Source organism: Colias philodice, chromosome 8 (genome assembly GCF_061535455.1).
Source record: "Colias philodice isolate Cphi_HAF_F1 chromosome 8, ilColPhil1 Martin Lab GWU primary, whole genome shotgun sequence".
In the NCBI taxonomy this organism is placed as follows: domain Eukaryota; kingdom Metazoa; phylum Arthropoda; class Insecta; order Lepidoptera; family Pieridae; genus Colias; species Colias philodice.
In genome coordinates, this window is record NC_143093.1 from 1,790,620 (window position 1) to 1,811,030 (window position 20,411).

Consider the following 20,411-nt stretch of genomic DNA (forward strand, 5'->3'; position numbering starts at 1 on the left):
AAAAAAATAGTCAGCTGGTTACAACATGGTGTATTATACGTCAGCTGGTGTCTCGAACATGAAAGTTAAATTTAAAGAAAAATTTATTTTCCGTTATTTCCTCTCAAACAAAAATTTACCTGATGATAGCTTATATGTAACTGTGGATAAATATATATGTCAGCTGGCTGTATCTTGGTGGAAAAACCGTCAGCTGATACGGGAGGCTACAACCGCTCTTCCCCCCAACCGAGCTCCAGCTGACGTTCACGAGGCTTCATAATACTATACTTTGATGCATTTTACTAATTACCGCTTGAGAGGAACTTGGTCATAAAATCTGCTGCTGGCTCCCGGACCATAGTAAATTTATAAAGAATAGAAAAAATGCCATTAAACCAAAAATGTCATAGCTCATGTCAGGTTCATTTTTGGCGGGAATTTATTTTTATTAAAAGTTACGCTGTTCTCTAAGCTGGTGATGAGTGAATTGATGAAATAAGTAAAGGGCCGTATAAATGTAATTCAAAATTTCAATTCTTCTTACTAATTATAAAGCCGTTTTTTAAAGTAAAATGTCCTTGCTGTTAGCATTACACATTCAAGGCATAATATTATATTTTGCTGCAAAACCACATTGAAATCCGTTGCATAGTTCTTAAGATTCTAGTCTTTTTCTATTCTTCGCATTACACTAAAAACCAACGATAATAATTTGTTTAAAACTTAAAATATATTTTGAGCACACAATTATATAATTCTCTTGCTTAATATTTTTCTTAATTAACTGTTTGTAATATTTAATATTACTTTAATAAATATAAGAATTTAAGCCATAAATCCAGATGACCAATTATTTTTACCGTCTGCCAATTAAAAAGCGACGCTCGAAAAATGAAATGATCACAAAAATATTTCCCTTAATTTCTAATTATGAAATTATTTGAAACTGATATTAGGTATTTAAAAAAAATATGTACCATTTTTTTAAATTATAAGCTGCATTGGATTTTAACATTTTAAGTAATATTCCTACAGTAAAAATACTGCTTGCTATTGTTATAGTTACTTTTTAAACCACCTTGGGTGTCAAGTAGATGTTAAAATTTTATTATATTCTTAGGAATCCCAAAATTTATTTTTTGTATGTATATTTTGAAGACATCTTATAAATTTATTATAAATTTACGGGACTTTTTCAATACCACTAATTTATAACAATTTTTATTATTAGATATATTACTTATAGACCGGACTCTCAGTGGAGTTTCGTTTGCAAAAATAGCGGACCTAAATCTGACTTCTGATATATATTGTATAGATCCCAGACATCCTATATACAGATGTTGCCAACCAGTTTTGTGGTCCCCCTCCCCCCACCCCGGTAATTAAATATGGCATACAAAGAAAAAAATAAAAAATTCCAAAACATGCCGTGTGGGGTATCAAATGAAAGAGCTTATTGAGTAGATCACGAATATATAGCATGCTATAACATTTCTTACACTTTCTCTAAGATTTTTTAGAAAATTTACGAAAATGCTCCATTTTTGAGTTAACTTTAAACCACTATAGATTGAAAACTCATGAATATATTTTTTAAATTATTATTTTAAATAATTAACAATAGTCCATTGTTTACGATTCAATAGTTCGTAATATAAAGTGAGCTATGTGGTGGATTTGATGACCCCACAAAATGTTTTAAATTGCAAGGCGCAACTTTCACTGAAGTTACCGATTTGAAATCTAATCACACAGAGCTTGATTCAAGAATGTTCTGCCATATTTTTCATTCTGTCAAACACAACGACAGTGACACCGATATTTTTGTATTAGGCCTTTGTTTCTGGCATAAACTTGAAAATATACTCACCATCTTTGAATGCTCCCCCCACTTCCCCATGCAACTATTTCACTGTACGAACTATTGGATCGTAAACAATGGACAATTGTTAATTATTTAAAATAATAATTTAAAAAATATATTCATGAGTTTTCAATCTATAGTGGTTTAAAGTTAACTCAAAAATGGAGCATTTTCGTAAATTTTCTAAAAAATCTTAGAGAAAGTGTAAGAAATGTTATAGTATGCTATATATTCGTGATCTACTCAATAAGCTCTTTCATTTGATACACCACACGGCATGTTTTGGAAATTTTTATTTTTTTCTTTGTATGCCATATTTAATTACCGGGGTGGGGGGAGGGGGACCACAAAACTGGTTGGCAACATCTGTCTATAGGATGTCTGGGATCTATACAATATATATCAGAAGTCAGATTTAGGTCCGCTATTTTTTCAAACGAACATCTCCTTGGAGCCTGCTCTATTATGCGTTCAAATTGAAAACTAAGATGACATACTTTTCTCTATTAAAATAAGTACAAAGTTTTGTAACTTAATCCATATCCTGTTGTGGATAGCATAAGTTCAAGTGGACGACAAATAAGAAGTTTTAATAACTTTACTTTTCTATTGAAATGTTCACTTTGTTTTTATTATAGTTATACTATTTCTGCTTGCTTTGGATAGTGGGAACTTAGGGCCTTAAGGCATTTAATTCAACACCATAATTTATTGTTATGTTTTATGCAATTTATTATTTCATTTTATTTTCATTTAAACTTCTTTACAAAATAAAAAATAGGAGAGGCTAAAAACATTTTTAATTTTGTAACACAGGAATATATCGATCAAGTAGTTTATGAGTAGTATGATAAATCATAAACGATCAAATAACAAACAGAGACAAATACAATAGAAAAAGAGCGCGTGTGAGAAGTGAAACTTCTTTGGCAAGATTCAAAGATTCCAATATCTCCATGAAGTGACGGTATTGCTATGACGCGACCTTGAAATTTTACTTTCAACGCGCCTAAAGAAGTCTCATTTCAATATTAAAAATTAAAATCAACCGTGCTTAAGTTTTATAGGTAGGTACTACACGTTTCTGAGTAAAAGATTTGGAGGTAAAGATTTGGTCAAATTTGTTACCTTTATAGCCTCCATCTGCTGTCCTGCAGCTGTCAGCTCGTCTCCAGCCACAATAGCGAACTTGTTCCATCCAAATGCCTTCAAGAGCGCGACAACCGACTTGCTGACCTTGTGGGCAGGCGGGAGAGTCCTCGCGAAGGTCGAGCCTAGACCACCGGAGTCTTGAGCTTCTGCGCATTTCTGTTAAAGATATGATAGCTAGTTATTATGGAATAAGCATATAATATCAAGACTAAATTAATATGAAGGAAGAAGAAAACCTTAAAAAGCTGACTAAAACTAGTACTCAAGTAAATAATCAATTTTTAATAAAATTATCCCCACCACAATTTATCTTGGAAACGATGACAGTTACTGCCTAAATATTTAAGCCTCTTGTACTTGGAATTACGTGTTTTATCTACCGTGAAACTATTAGCAAGGAAGGAAAACGTTTCACGGGTCATTAGAGAGACCATACAAATTATTTCTATTTAAATTAAGTTTTTTTATAACTTGATTAAAAATGATTATAATTAGAAATTTGTGTTGTAGCACTAATGAAGTCACTTGCAAGGTCCGTATTAAATTATACCACACTAGCTGCTCCGCGCGGTTTCACCCCCGTGGCTCCACTCCTGTTAGTCGTAGCGTGATGATATATAGCCTATAGCCTTCCTCGATAAATGAGCTATCTAACACCGAAAGAATTTTTCAAATCGGACCAGTAGTTCCCGAGATTAGCGCGTTCAAACAAACAAACAAACTCTTCAGCTTTATAATATTAGTATAGATTATACCTTTTACTGTTTTACATATACATATCATACCTATCTTGCGTTTCATCCATAGAAATCTAAATAACAAGAGACTGTTTCATCATTTTAAAAATTACAAACCGTGTCTACAGGCTCTATAAGAACTAATTTATCTCATTTAGCTCTTTTTTTAAATTTTATTTAATTCATATTGTAAATGTTTATTTCTTTCTTTCTACCTTTATATACCTACGTTTTATTATTAGTTTTATTTTAAGAGAACGTGATTCCTTTGGGAAATGTGTCATATTTTCTCTCAAATAATAATATATTTCAATATCAGTAGTGTGTGATTTATAGATAAAATATTTCCAATTCTCTAAACTATCTTTTAAATATCGATTTTAATAAAATAAAGTTTAAAATATATTCCTACGTAGTTATACATAAAGTTTTTTTTTATTAATTATTTCAGAGAAATTAATGAACCTTGATACTCATAAATATTTAAGATTTCAATTATTAGTATCTATATTACCTTTTGACGGCGAAGAAGCGTAGTAAATATATATTAAAACATATATTATTTTCTAAAAACAACACCATAGAGTCGATTTTCAAGAGAAGCATTTCAGACTTGCCTAATATCAACCTAAGACAGGCTCGTGTCACGAGTAAGGTAATTAATTATTTTAATGAAGGTATTCCTACTCTTTTTCTCCTGTTTACTCCTTAAAAACGTAAAAATTTACATGAAATTGTATTAATATAATTAAAATGCCCAGTATATCTAAAAATATCATTGACATTTGGTACAGATTACGATATTTTCCTTAGCCACTTTAACGCCTTTGGTTGAATAATAAAATATGCGTACGAGTAAAGTATTTAATCGCCTGATAAAATAGGAAATTGTCATAAGCTTCCTTTTGTAGTGTAGAACGGCAGAAATAAAAAAAGACGTGTGACGTATATTATAAAATAAAGTTTTTTATAGTTCAAAAAACGTTTTCAATTTATTCAGTTTAATAACGGAATAACTAAAAGAATCAAGAAACTGTTTATTCAGTTATGTAACACGACCACGGATTATCCACGAAAAAGATTATCTAGCACATAATACAAGGGATTTTTTATATTTTTAAAGTGAAACTTTTATTACATCGTCTCAAACTTTTTGGTCTGTGTAGCGCATGTCGCGTGTATCGCGGATGCCGAGTAGGTATACCTACTCGGCAGCCGACCGTCACGCGACATGCGCTACACAAAGCAGTGTTCGGAACCGTTCGAACAGTTTCACTTTTACCGTGGTTTCATAAAACCACACAACATTTTTTTAGTTTATGTTCCAAATAACACGAATCAGGATTTAAGATTCTATTCTCTATCAGGAAATTGGATTTTCAATATCTCAATTCAAAGAACTTTTAAATAGAATTCCCATCAAACCCAGAGCCGTGTAAATCTTTAAGATTTTAACATTTAATTAAAGATTCTATTGCAATGTTTCAAAGAGATTTTTATTTATAAGAAAAACAATCTAGTCACAATAAATCTCCATAAATTGTTATCGTTCAAAACAGGATTATTTCTGGCAAAGATTGAAGAACCAATATTCTAATACCTACTACTTTAGCTAACAAGCTCTTCTTTCTTCGTATATAATTACGCATTGCAGCTTAACTTTAGGAGCTTATGAAATAATAATAATAAATAATTATTGAGCTTAAATTTACTTATCTTTATGAAACAGGAAAAACAAGACATCTCAAGTACATGTAAATTATATTACATATATTAGAACGAAATTCCTTATCGCGCGTTGTGAAAGGGGGCTAGACGGAAAAAATTCTTACGAAAAGTTGTCACGACACTTTTTGCTAGAGTTGTAAGCCGTGCGGCGTGCGCGTGGTTCTCTGTCTGTCTCCCTCTAACTTAACACTTCGTTCCATCCGGATGTCCCTTGACATCGCTCAGTTTTTTTAGCTTATTTCGTAGATCATATGACGTATATGTTTATTGTATGCATTCGTTTGTCAATCAGATTAAATTGTAGAATTGTAATAATAACATAACCGTTCGGAGCAGTGACGTTAAATGCTTTCAGGGTACATGAAAATCCATACTAATATTATAAATGCGAAAGTAACTGTCTGTCTGTCTGTTACTTAATCACGCCTTAACTACTGAACCAATTTGCATGAAATTTGGTAGAGATATTTCGATACCCGAGAAAGGACATAGGCTAGGTTATATCCCGGAAATCCCACGGGAACGGGAACTTTGCGGGTTTTTCTTTGAAAACGCGGGCGTAGCCGCGGGCGGAAAGCTTGTATATCTATATTCACAAAAACAAAAACTTACGTGTGATATAAGAGGTAGGTTCCATGCCGCGGCTAGCCTCGCTTCCGTGTGGCAAGTCGCATCAGGCCCAAAGAACGCCACCACGCCAAGGTCTCGCATTTGTGTCATCACCCTATAATTAATTAACTTATATCGTTAGAATTTTAACAGAAACAAAATTATTATGTACAAAATTCCAAAATTCAATTGCCAATATATCACTTTATCACAATGTCTTTTTTGTAGTTTAATTTTTGGTCAGTTTGAGTCTTATCAATCGTCATAAATTTTGATTCTGCAACGTTACCTACCTTTCTCAAAAAAAAAATATCTAGAAAAATCGCCATACAGTTGAACTTAACTTTCTCCTTTGTAAAAAAATGACTAAGTAAATGAAGGCTACAAAAAATAAGCATGTTTATAACGTTAACTTGTCCTGTGATACTTTTGCGTTGTTTTTAAAGTTATTTTTAGAAAATACGATGGCTCATATTGACATTCCCACTCTAAACTCAATAATAAACGGGTTTTAATCTAAAAGTCTAATCATTTGACGTAAATAGAAGCAGTGGTCAAATATTCAGCCTTTATTAAAAATCGTGTCGGGAACGCAGCTAATATTATATAGCTCACAACTTTATTAATATGCTTATACCATCTTATTTTCTCTATTTTGGTTTTTATATATGGGGACTTATTTATAAAAAACAGAGCTTTGTAGGTAGTATATTTTTCCTTCATTCTTATCTTGCAAGACACATTTCTTCATAAATCTTACCTCAATGACAGGCTGTCTTTATCCAAAGGGAAAGAAGGCCTGGGTCTTCCTATATCAGCAGTCAGGAATTTCAGCTTCAAGCCAGGTAAAAGACTTGGTTCCCGGTTCACCAGAGCCACTGCTAAAGGAAGAGCTCCGAGTACCGTCTGAAAAGAATATATATATTTTAGTATGTTTCAACACACTTTTATAAGCTTCACCTGTATGTTAACTCCTTTAGGCTCGACATGGGCTCGACTTTGATCTCTTCGAAAATTCGATCACTTCGAAATATAATATTTTCTATTCTTTATAAATTTATATTTATAAAGCATTTGAATGCCATATAACCAAAAATATCAAATTCGATCGAAGATATCAAATTCGATTGAGAAGGACAGACAGTGACATAGGTTTCTTTTTATCGCGATAAAACATCTTCTTTCCTTTGATCACAAAGGCGAAACCGCGGTTGTATAGCAAGAATTTGTTGAGAAGATTTTCAAGCTTCTAGCCCCGTTAAGTTATCTAGAGAAAACCTACTATTTCAGCTCAATTTTGTTTTCGTATCAAAAAGTAATCAGTGTTTTGTCCTATATCCTTAAGCTATGTATATTACTGAAGTTCATTAAAATCGATCCAGTCATGAAGGTGGAAGATGCTCAATGCTCATATATAATATGATTTAAAAAAATACATATATATATAAATTATATATGTATTTTTTTAAATCATATTCATTATGTATATATTTATAATATAAGTAGCTATTTGGTTTAAATGTATTTTAATTAAATTTTTCATTACTGCACCACCTATTGTTTTTCCCCTTTTTAATTCAAAATCCTACCCATAGGTTGCCTGGTAGAAATCGCTCAGTAGCGATAAGGCCGCCTTTTTGGCTATATATTATATTGTCTTTTTTTTCTTTTGTTATATTGTCTGTTTTTATTTGGTGCTAAATAAAGTGTATTTATTATTATTTATTATAATACTAGCTTTCCACCCGCGTTTTCAAAGAAAAACCCGTATAGTTCCCGTTCCCGTAGAATTTCCGGGATAAAACCTATCCTTTGTGTTAATCCAAGCTACCATCTATATGCTAAATTTCATTGTAATCGGTTCGGTAGTATTTGCGTGAAAGAGTAACAAACATACACACACGCATTCATTAGTAGGATACATACTTACACACTTTTGGGCTTATCATCATCACTACATAGTATAAAACAAAGTCGCTTTCCCTGTCCCTATGTCCCTATGTCCCTATGTCCCTTTGTACGCTTAAATCTTTAAAACTACGCAACGGATTTTGATGCGGTTTTTTTTAATAGATAGAGTGATTCAAGAGGAAGGTTTATATGTATAATAAGATCCATTAATTAGTGGAGAAGTACTGTTATTTTTGAGGTTTCTAATGTGATGTCGTAAAAAATTACATTTATTCCGCTTACATTGCAAACGCAGGCTGAACCCTACGAGTTTTATCAAAATAATGTACTAAGTATTATACACATTGAAAAGGTCTACAGAAAAGTCCGCGATGGTATATGTCTATCTCTTATGGATAACCCACAATAACTTTTTTTTGTCATTTACTTTTTACGACAAATAATGGCTAATTTTCGAAGCGATTTTAACCAATACAGCATTAATCCTTAACCAATTAAATACCATGGATACATTGTTCATTTAATATAGATCTATATGGCCCTTTACACCGTATGATTTAAGTGAATATTTTCGAAGATATTACAGATTTAAAAATTGCAGGACGTAGCGTTTGCGGCCGCCCGGCTATGTATTTTATACCCGTGCGATGCCGGAGGCCGGAGCGGGCCGCTATATTTTTATACCTATATATACAACGTTCACAATTTTTCTGTAGTGTATTTAGTATCAGCATTGCACCCGTGCGAAGCCGGGGCGGGTCGCTAGTCTAATACATATTATAAAGGCGAAAGTTTGTAAGGATGTATGGATGTATGGATGTTTGTTACTCTTTCACGTAAAAACTACTGAACCGATTACAATGAAATTTAGCACACATATAGAGGGTAACTTGGATTAACACATAGGATAGTTTTTATCCCGGAAATCCCACGGGAACGGGAACTATGCGGGTTTTCCTTTGCAAACGCGGGCGAAGCCGCGGGCGGAAATCTAGTAATTTATAAATCAATAAGGATTAAACCTCTTATAACAAATAAGAGCTCGTTGACTGTCAGAATTTATTTATTATATTATCTTAATATTCGCAGACACTTCAAAAAACATAATTTAGTCCGAAGTTAATCTCAATACTGACAACACAAGACAAACAACCATTAGTTACGACTTACGAAGTTAGAAGAAGGGTCTATCAAGAAGGGTAATCTAATAATGACTCTACGAAAAATATATCTATACTAATATTATAAAGCTGAAGAGCTTGTTTGTTTGTTTGTTTGAACGCGCTAATCTCAGGAAGTACTGGTCCGATTTGAAAAATTCTTTTGGTGTTAGATAGCCCATTTATCGAGGAAGGTTATCGGCTTTATATCATTACGCTAAGACCAACAGGAGCGGAGCCACGCGGGTGAAACCACGAAGCGCAGCTAGTACAAGTTTAAATGGGCCTTGGAGGAAAAGTAAGTAAGGATTAAACCTCTTTTTGCCTCACTTTTCCGCCCTGTATAGGTGTATAAGTTTCTATGGCGCTACATCCCAAAACATTGAACCATGTTTTTCTATGATTACTTGTTTCTAAAAATATTTAATGAAGTACCTACCATACAAATAAAAAATGGAGCTTCACTATCAAATTGACTGTAAACATGCATATTTGCATTCAATTCTGTTTTAGGTAAATATTGCTATATTATCCTATAGAAATAGTTATTTGAACTAAACTTGTGGACTCGATATAAATCAACAGTGACGTCAAAGGGAATATTGTGTGCTCTATAGGGAGAGAATGTATCGGGATTTTCGCATGCGACAACCTTAACACCTGCGTCAATATTGTGCTCTGTTAAGAATCGAACGGTTTGAGATATTATATATACTTGAAGGTCTTTGTATGTGTTAAAATTCTTATGATGCTTATTGTGTTCTTGAAAATCAAATAGTTAAATTAAATGCATAGTTTAGGTGTGATTCTTTTAGTGTTTTTTTAAATCTATCTATACATATAATATTAATTAATAGGGACATTGTTTTGGATTATTGCATCCGAACAAAGCACTTTAGTCAATATTGTGCTCAATTGAGAATCGAATACATAGTTTGAAAATAGGATGCCCTATTTGTTAAAACTTTTGTGTATCGTCATAACTATGCTTAGCTAGTTTTGTAATTGATTAAATTATGTAAATACGCTGTGTTTAGTGGTGACATTTTGTTAATGATCTGTTTAATCAATTAATAAGTATGTTTTTGTCCTGCGTTTATTAAGCAGAAACGAAAGTAGATTGTAATTATTATTTTAATTTTCAATAAATTGTACTATTAAAAAGAAAAATACCGTTTTATAAATACGCGCTCCGAAATTAGCGTCAAAAGATCCTAAAACGTTATTTTACAAATCGTTTACAAAACATCCCCTTTATAATAGGTAAACAGCTTACAAGAAATGTACGTAATTGTCACATCAAAAGCCCGGATTTCCCCCTTTTTCTCTAATTGCAAAAGGGTGACATAGACAATCAAGATTTTCTGATAAAACCTGAATCAAATACAGATATTAAAAGGAAACATAATAAAGGAGTGTGCTTAATAAATGTTTCGTAAAATCATAATTGATTTTGTTATAAAAGTGTTTTCCATTCGCATCATCATCATCACTATCACTACAACATAGTATAAAACAAAGTCGCTTTCTCTGTCCCTATGTCCCTATGTCCCTTTGTATGCTTAAATCTTTTAAACTACGCAACGGATTTTAATGCGGTTTTTTTTAATAGATAGAGTGATTCAAGAGGAAGGTTTTAGTATATAATTTATTAGGTTTTAGACAAAGCGGACGAAGCCGCGGGCGGTAAGCTAGTACATTATAATTTTTAGCTTTCATGTTAGATTTAGTTCTGGAACTTTGTATGAGCTTAATTTGATTTTAATGTGAAAAATATGCAAAGGTGTTTTGATTAGCATCTTATGATTATGGCAATCTTTACCAAATTGTTAAATAGAATGTGAATCCTGTGGGACAGTTGTGGAGCTTTTTCTATGGTCGATTTTATAATACACAAATAGATATATCATCGATTTAAGTATAATTTTAATTTGATTAATTTACATATTTTATACATACGTTACCTCTATTTTCCTTGGTGCCTAGAAAAGATATCTACCCATTGAATTAGCCTGGTGTTCTTCATTTAATTAGACTTATTTACTTCTTACTAACCTAAACTATTTAAATACATTTATATCTCACTAGCTATTGCCCGCAGCTTCGCCTGCGTGGAAAAGATAAATTTTATTGGTACAAACTTTCATCCCCTATTTGATCCCGTTGGGGGATGAATTTTCTAAAATCCTTTCTTAGGGGACGCCTACGTTATGACATCTACCTGCATGCCAAATTTCAGCCCGATACGTCCAGTGTTTTGGGCTGTGCGTTGATAGATCACTATATCAGTCACCTTTCAGTTTTATATATATAGATTAATAATCTTATAGTTATATCTACGTTATTTACCAGCTCTTATTTATATTCTGTTTACCCTCCACTTCATTTAAAGCTATAACTATGCCCATATTTTGGCCGATTGCAGATCTATTTGAATACAGATGGGCTACAAATATGTGCTAAGTGGTTACGCAGAAATTCAAGACTATTAAGATGTATGCCATTTATATAATGAATGATGTGGGACATAATATACGAAGTAGAGAAATATAAATTAAATTGTTTAAATTTTAGTATTAACTGAGGTTTTTGAAGTGAAAACTTCTTTAGCGGCGTTTGAGCACTTTTTCTGTAATGGGTCTTAAAAATCTTAAACTCGCGTCAGGACACGTGACCTGATCGAAAAAGCGTAAGACGTAATATCAAACATGCTCAACGTTAATAATCAAGTTTTCACTTCTGCCGGCACTCCCGGAGTGCAACCCGTCTTTTTTTTTAAATATTAGACCCTTAACAACGTTTATTTTTCTACTGTCGTCTGTCCAAATAATAAAAAAGAATAAATAATTAATATCTATTAAATGTACGTCTCCATGACAAATCTTATATATTATTTAATTATTCCTTTTCTTAGTAAAAAAGAGCGTTCGTGCCGAGCACACGTGTCAGAATTGAAACTTCTTTGGAAAACAATGATATCAAAATCGACGCCTTATTCCATGATGTGACGGTATTGCCATGACGCGATCTTAAAATTTTACACTCAACCCGCCTAAAAAAGTTTCACTTCAAAAATGGGTAAAACATTAACAAAACACATTTCCCAAGCTGTTTATTAATTAAATCTTTTAAACTGTGGTATCGATAAATCAAACATAAAAATGCATAAATATATTTTTAAGAAATACTTATTTTTATACAAACAGTTTAATAAAAATGCAAATGCGCTATAAATACTAAATTAATAAAAACAAAATGGCGATCTAATGTGAACACTTCAGACAAATTATGCAAAGTATGTCATACGGATTAATTAAAAGGACAGCGCTAGTCGTCCGCTAAACGGATGAATAAAATAAATTAGTCGTCCGATTACCGGATGAATAAAATAATTTAATCGTCCGATAACATCTATTTATCTATATAGTTAGGTTATCGGGGTTTCTTTAGAGAACTGCCGCACGTATTATAGGTTTTTGTGGGGGGAGGAGGGCACACGTAGGTATTTGTTTTTATTTTGCGCGTCGACGGAGCCCCGCTTCGCGGGGCTCCTATTTCTGTGTAGTTTTTTTTTAAGAAACCTAACCTAACCTAACCTAAAGGCTAACCTAACCTAAACCTAACCTAACGAATTGAGGGCGAATATCTCGGCCATTTTTGATTTTAGAGAAAAGTTGTTCCTATAAAACATGCTTATATTAGTGTTATCTTTACGATAAAACAATAATAAATAGGTGTTAAAATGACACCAACTCCATCAAAAGTCCTGCGCCCCCTTTGCTTTAGTCCAACCCAACTAGCTTTAGTGTTAAAAGGTTATCTAGTAATCCGAATAATCGGACGATTAAATTATTTTATTCATCCGGTAATCGGACGATTAAATTATTTTATTCATCCGGTAATCGGACGACTAATTTATTTTATTCATCCGTTTAGCGGACGACTAGACACTTCGTAATTAAAAATACATGCTACGAAATCGCTACACCTTGGCCTTATGTACTATATATGTTTGTCTTTTTGTTTTGAATATTTTTATTCAATTGTTGAGGTACGTACCTACATAAATTATTAAATAGATAAACATTTATTTTAACCATATACCATATTTTACAATTTTATTTATTTATCAATAGAAATATGCAAACTGCATAAAGGATTAATAAACTGTCTATCCAGAACGTATCTAGGTTCAAAGGCTTGAGCTAGATCCAGTCCTATAATTATAGTCATTTGAAACTCGGCGCCAGACAACATGGCGTGAGCTATCTGCTTAGAATAATCTAGAAATTCCTTGCTATTTTCCTGTCGATGAAGATAAACCTTGATAAATAAATTAAAATAAAATATGTTTGCTTATAGGAATATGAAAGTGCTAAAATTATAACATTTTTCCATATGTAAATATAATTATAGTAATATGGGAATTTTCATAAATATTATGTATCTATTATAGTAGTTAATCATGTTTTTCTTCAAGGAATAAAAGATTATAATATTAATAAGTATTATATTTATTAGATTTATAATATTAATCGCTCTTTGGCTATTTGTATGTTTGTAACTCTCTAGCTAGAACTCCTGAAAGCATTTGCATGAAATTGAGGGTACATAGAATATACGTTTTAGTATTTATAGTTTCCAGGTGCTAACTAGTGTGTATGTTTACTTAAACATCTTCACCAACTTTATCGTTTACGTCTTATATAAAAAGATATAGGATCTTGAAACCTTTGTTAATGGTCTGTTTCTTTTACTTGGCAAGTAATCGTCCTTAAAATTTACTGACCTAGAGCACAAAAAATCCAATTCAATTTGAACTTTAATTCACAGTCGTTAAAGCTCAATTTACAATTATTACTAAGCTTTTAGTGTCCTTGAAAAACAAATTCCGTAGGGACTTGAATATTTGCAAAATAAAACCAAGTGAATTACAAATTTGATAACTTTTCCGTGAACATAGTGAAATGTGGCAATAACAAGGTAATTGAGACGTTGTTTTATGTTTTTTATTGAAGTTTTCAACAAATTGCATTTAACTTGACTTATGAGTTACTTACCAGGTCTGTGTGGATCATCTATGGTTTATTTGAGGAACTGAGTATCTGAGGTTTAATTGTAAAAACTATAGTACTACATAGTATAAAACAAGGTCGGTGGTTATGACGATTCAAAAGTGCTTCTAGAAGAAGTCTAATTGAATAAATAAATGTTTGAGTTTGAGTTTGAGTTTGAGTTCACTGTCGCTGTCGCAATCTAACCGTCCCTATGTGTGCTTAAAATCTTTAATACTATGCAACAGATTTTGATCCAGTTCTTTTAATAGTCTATATAGTACTTCTAGAGGAAGGTTTTAGTATATTCTTTGTTAAACTATAGATGTACCCGCGGGCAGAAAGCTAGTTCAAATCAAATCAAATCAAATCATTTATTTATTTCTCCTCACAATTCCCAATCACATAAATTAATCTACATGCATACAAAAATATCAAACAATAAGCTGGAGTTGGAGGAGCTGGTGTCTGAAATGGGTTTTAACCGGTAAAGTTGTTTATATAATGTCTATACTAATATTATAAAGAGGAAAGGTTTGTACTTATGTATGTATGTATGTATGGTTTTCACGCATAAACTACTGGACCGATTTTGATGAAATTTGGCACAGATAATCTTTAGACCCTGAGAAAGAACATAGGCTACCTTTTATTGCGAGATATATACCACGGGCGAAGCCGGGGCGGACCGCTAGTTGTTTATATAATGGTACTATGCTAAAATATATACGAACACCTGTTGTTCTGTAGTAATATTATTGTAAATAAGCTATCAAGTTTCTTACCGGATCTCTTACCGGATCTCTTAGTTCAAAGCTCAAACTTCCGAATCAGATAATACAATACAATACATACCTTTAAGATAAACTGCAAACAAACTTGAAATTGACGTGAATAAAAAATGTTTATAATATCAACGTTAAAGATTGAAAAATCAACCCCAATTTGTTAATTCAATACAATTCCCCTTCACTTTGTAAGATAATCTTCTTATTTTTTTTTTCATCGCGTGAAAAGATTGTCGATTTAAATTTTCAATAGCCACTGACGGTAAGATAACGTATTTCATATTAAAAGATATTTCTTTGAAAATTCTACCGGAGATCTAAAGCAGGACGCACTGGAAGCTTTAATGCGTAAATAATCGGCTGTTTAAAGTGAATTTAAAGGGAAAATCTGTAAAACGAACTTCATGTTTCCATAGAAAGCGGCACTTGAAACGAAGATACCATTTTTACAAAAGTAGGGCACAATAACAACCGGATTAAAAAAAATGAGCCATTTTAAAAATCGACATCGTTAAAATTAATCCCACCCTGTTTTTTTTATATTTTTGATAGCAGTCATGGATGTCAAGCAATGATTGGATTTATCTAAATTATTTTACAGATTTATTTAAACTTCAGTAACTAATTTGTCCTATACCAGGTTTAACTGAATAGAAAAATAAAAATCGACATCTAAAAATTATAATCTGAGGTCTTTTGAAGCCAAAAGTTTGTTGTTAATGCGTCTTATTTCTTACCTTATTATTAAATACTAGCTGTGCCCCACGGTTTTACCCGCATTGCTCCGCTCCTGTTGGTCTTAGCGTGATGATATGTAGAGTATAGCCTTCCTCGATAAATGGGCTATCTAACACCGAAAGAATTTTTCAAATCAGACCAGAAGTTCCTAAGATTAGCGCGTTCAAACAATCAAACTCTTCAGCTTTATAATAAGTATAGTATATATTATATACTATACTTATTATATAGATTATAAAATTAATTAAATTGTTGACTGTAAAAGACAAAGCTTTGACGCAAACAAACACTAAATAGTAAATCACGAACTGAATTCACGTCACGATTCATCGTAGAAGCAAAAGTAAACACAAATATTTATATATCTCTTAAATTTGACAAATACTTATAAACATGTTTGTTTTATTTCACTTTATATTTGTCCGAAGTGAGAAAGTTAAAATAGCTTACAATAAAACAAAAGCACGTTTTGAGGATTACTTGATATTTTATTGTAAGGGTTATTTCGTCGCAGGTTGAACAACTTTGTTATCTTATAAATGAGAGGTTGTTTTATGTTTTTATTTTCATAAAACAAACAGAACATTTCTACAAAAAATAAGGACGCTCGCTAGTTTCTATACTATTAACATATTATGAAAGATTAGCATTAATTTTGTAAAATTATATGAGGAAAAGGGGATATCTGATACTCAATCAGGGTAAAACTATTCGATTTGTAAACTAACGGACTTTAATGGAACTAGCCAGTATTTTAGCGTACCAGAATAATACAAAAGATACAGAAATACTATCATTGACCCGTGGTTTTGTCTACTAAAACGGAGAGTATGTACAGTTTAAAAAAAAATAAGTTTACAAAGAAAACAAATGACGAAATGTATTAGAATGTATGTATGTAGACGAATGTAGTATCCATACTAATATAATAAATGCGAAAGTAACTCTGTCTGTCTGTCTGTTACTCAATCACGCCTAAACTACTGAACCAATTTGCATGAAATTCGGTATGGAGATATTTTGATACCCGAGAAAGGACATAGGCTACTTTTTACCCCGGGACTTAGATAGGTTTTATCCCGGAAATCCCACGGGTACTATGCGGGTTTTTCTTTAACTGCGCGGGCGAAGCCCGGGGCGGAAAGCTAGTTATGTATAAGAAGACTAAAGTGCTGCATTATTAACCTACATATAACGCAAACAATACATTAAAAAAGCATTTCCTTCATAAAACGACTCTTAAATATAGCCATTTTGTATTCATGCAGCTTGCATTCAAAACGACCTTCACCAAACTAGCTCTAGTACTAATGTTATTTTTATTCTGAATAATAAAATAAACAAATCAAAAGCTTACACATATAAAGTAAATAGTGGTTAAGGTTACATATTATAAAACGACTGGCAAATAAGGCATAATAACAGATTCCAATACTTCTCCAAGTAATCGATTGTAAATATTTATTTTGTAGATTGGTAAGTATTAAACTATTCACGACTCAAGTATTTACTAAAGTATTTCAATCTCGAACTATTATTGCCTCCTATTACTTTCTAGCTATATTAAGAAGTACTAACTACACATAAATAACTCTACGATACTGTCTTATAATAACAGCCCCCCTAGTCAAGTGGCTTTCTGTTAGCGTAGCGTTCAATAGAATAGACTACGAATGTATGAGATTGACGTAAGCTGTAGATATTTATGACTAATGAAATACCTGCCCCCCTAGTCAAGTGGCTTTCTGTTAGCGTAGCGTTCAATAGAATAGACTACGAATGTATGAGATTTAAATATCTACAGCTTACGTCAATCTCATACATTCGTAGTCTATTCTATTGAACGCTACGCTAACAGAAAGCCACTTGACTAGGGGGGCAGGTATTTCATTAGTCATAACTATATAATATCACTAAATCGTGTGCTGGCCTCTGATGCCACAATAGATATTTTTGCTAACAGTACAAATACTGTCCTAGACCTCTGTAGCAGGTACTTGGATGCATGTAGCCACACATAGTATGTATCTCCGTTTGCTTTCTTTATGTATATTCATTCAATGTACGTTATGGATTACCTAATTACTGCAAGTACAATTAATATAAATAAAATATATTTGTTTTAGCTGTTTATAAATAAATATATTTTAAGCTCCACATGTTACTCACCTGGCTCCATCTATACGCGCTGAGAAATCCAATCGTTATAGTATTCTTTTCATTTGAATTACTTCTCAAACTGGGACACACTTTAGCTCCACCACAATCTCCTTTCACCACGTCGTACAAGTTAACCCCGTTCAAATCCATTTCGATTGACGCTTGATCTTCAATCAAATCATTTGTTGCCACAGAGTAAATATTATTCAAGTAAATCGAATTGAGATTCTTCGTCTCGTATTTCACGTCAACGGTGGTGTTGACGTCGCAGCTTCTGACATTGTCTGTTACATTTCTATGATCCTCGATCACTGGAGGTTTTTCTGTTTCAAGGGTGTTGTTTGTCGCGCCTGTGTTTAGTTTATCATAAATGTCTTTGTTTATGAATTTAGTTGATGCTGACGCAGCGAAGAGTATTAGAATGAATACTTTGGTCGCCATTTTTTTATTTACATTTTAACCTGGAACAAAAGATATTGGTTAATTTTTGAGTAATCAAGTTTCATGTAATTCAATTGAAATGATTAAATTAGTGATTTAAGATTCTTAAAGAGATGTTTTGAAATAAATATCTAATGTCGATATTTTCCTCAAACATTTTCAATTGAACATTATACAGATTAATGAAAGCGTCTTGGCTCGAGTCTCATTAAAAATTTGTAAACTTAATAACTTAAAAATGACGCATAAGTATTTTCTGAGTAATTTGATTTCTTAAGTCGCTGCAAAAGGAGGGTTTGTGATGTTTTCCCCTCGCATTGTTGTCAATTATTCCCTAATTGGCGATTATCTTTCAACATAAGCTGTGCTTTTTGAAATCTATTACGAAACGTGATCCCTGATTAAAATGGCATTAACTGTTACGCATATTATTATAAATAAAAAGGAATTCAAACAATCACGATAAGCACATCATTGTTAAGGTTATTTATATTTTAATAATTTATACGAAAATAAAGATCTTGTTATATATGCAATATCACAAAATATCATGTATGTGTAAGTAGGCATTAATTAATTAAAAAACTTTTTACATTGATCTGGGGCCTTAGACAAAGTAACAATTAAAAAACGATAACGAAGTTAGAAAAGGAAAAATGTATGGGATTGACATTAGATAGACCACGTGATCTAACGCGGCGTATGTCAATCCCATACATTTTTGCCCTTTCTAACTTCGTTATCGTTTTTTAATTGTTACTTTGTCTAAGGCCCCTGGCGTGTTTCATTGACATCCCATTCATATTTAACATTAGCGACGAGGACGGGGTTGTATGTATATATGAGTCTTTTAATTAAACAATATGTTAATAATGTTGTTGAAAAATGTGCTATTTTAATTTCTGGTATTTAAAAACTAGTTATGCTAAGAAACAACATTGCCAGAAAATTAAAAAGAAGTAAACGTTCACGTTTTTAAAAGAAAAATATTTTTATTCGCCTACATTATTTTCATCTCTACGTAGCTACGAAGTGTGCTACGAATAGTGCTACGCTCTGCTACGAACCTCTAAGCTGTGTATTTGTATAGTTGTTATATTGAAATGTTGTTACTTGTGTTTAATGAGTTCATATGGTAAAAAGACTACTTTTAACGACGAAGCTTCCTCTGCTCACAAAAATAAATATTATTTTTATTGCTTCTCCACTATAAATGGATTTAATACAAATTAGTAGTTCCAGATAAGGGTAAAAGTTATAAATATAAATATGGAATAGGTAGATATATCATGGTATATTGTAAGAATTTTCATAAAAGGCTATATGCCTTAAATTGAATAGCATACTCGTTAATATTACATGGTATATTGAGATAACTGCAATAATAAAATGGAACTCAAAATATTCTTAGCCGTTTCTCTATTTTTTGGAATAGAAAGTAACACCAACACCATAAAAGCCACCATGTAAAGAAATATCTTACTAATATAAAACCAAAGACTGATTGTCCGGTATGTTTCTTAGGTTAAGTCTCAATTTTTTATTTATCAAGAGTTATAGAGAATCAATAAAAGAAAAAAATATTCAATAACGGCAAAAGGATTCCTCGTCAGCAAAGCAGCAACCATTAATCAAAATGCCAAACCTTTTATTTTTACGACATAAGACCTTTTATAACGTTTCCCTGCAGCGATTAGAGTAGTTTTGATATCATATATAATGCCATATAAGTTATTTACTTTGTTGTGCATTCCTCCAGTCACAAACATAGTACTTTTAATTGAAGTCAAATAGATAAATGATAATACTAAAATAAACAAAACACTTTTTAGGGCTGATTTTTCAATGCTTGGTTAAATCTTATCCGTCCAATAAAGTATTACACAATAATATACAGATGTCAGCTAAAAACTGTCAAAAAGTGGGCAAGTAACACATTTTTAAAATGGTTGTTTAATACGATATTCGATGAATAAGTTTTAACTAAGGATTGAAAAATCAGCCCTTAATTAAACAAGACAATAATTCACAGTCCTTTTGTATTTTAATTCATAAACACTTATAAAATTATTACAATTTTACCT

General features: G+C 32.0%; 1 protein-coding gene across 1 annotated transcript in view; it reads right to left on the reverse strand.

The window, feature by feature from the left end:
• LOC149486300 (guanylate cyclase 32E-like) overlaps positions 1 to 18,327 on the reverse strand; it is a 138,412-nt gene extending 120,085 nt beyond the window's left edge. The window contains exons 1-4 of the mRNA XM_089697909.1: positions 17,896 to 18,327; positions 6,836 to 6,981; positions 6,079 to 6,190; positions 2,978 to 3,157 (exon numbers count right to left, since the gene is read on the reverse strand). Of these exons, the coding sequence (XP_089554035.1) occupies positions 2,978 to 3,157; positions 6,079 to 6,190; positions 6,836 to 6,981; positions 17,896 to 18,327 (870 nt within the window). The remainder of the gene's footprint in view (positions 1 to 2,977; positions 3,158 to 6,078; positions 6,191 to 6,835; positions 6,982 to 17,895) is intronic.
• Between the last annotated feature and the right edge of the window lie 2,084 nt (positions 18,328 to 20,411).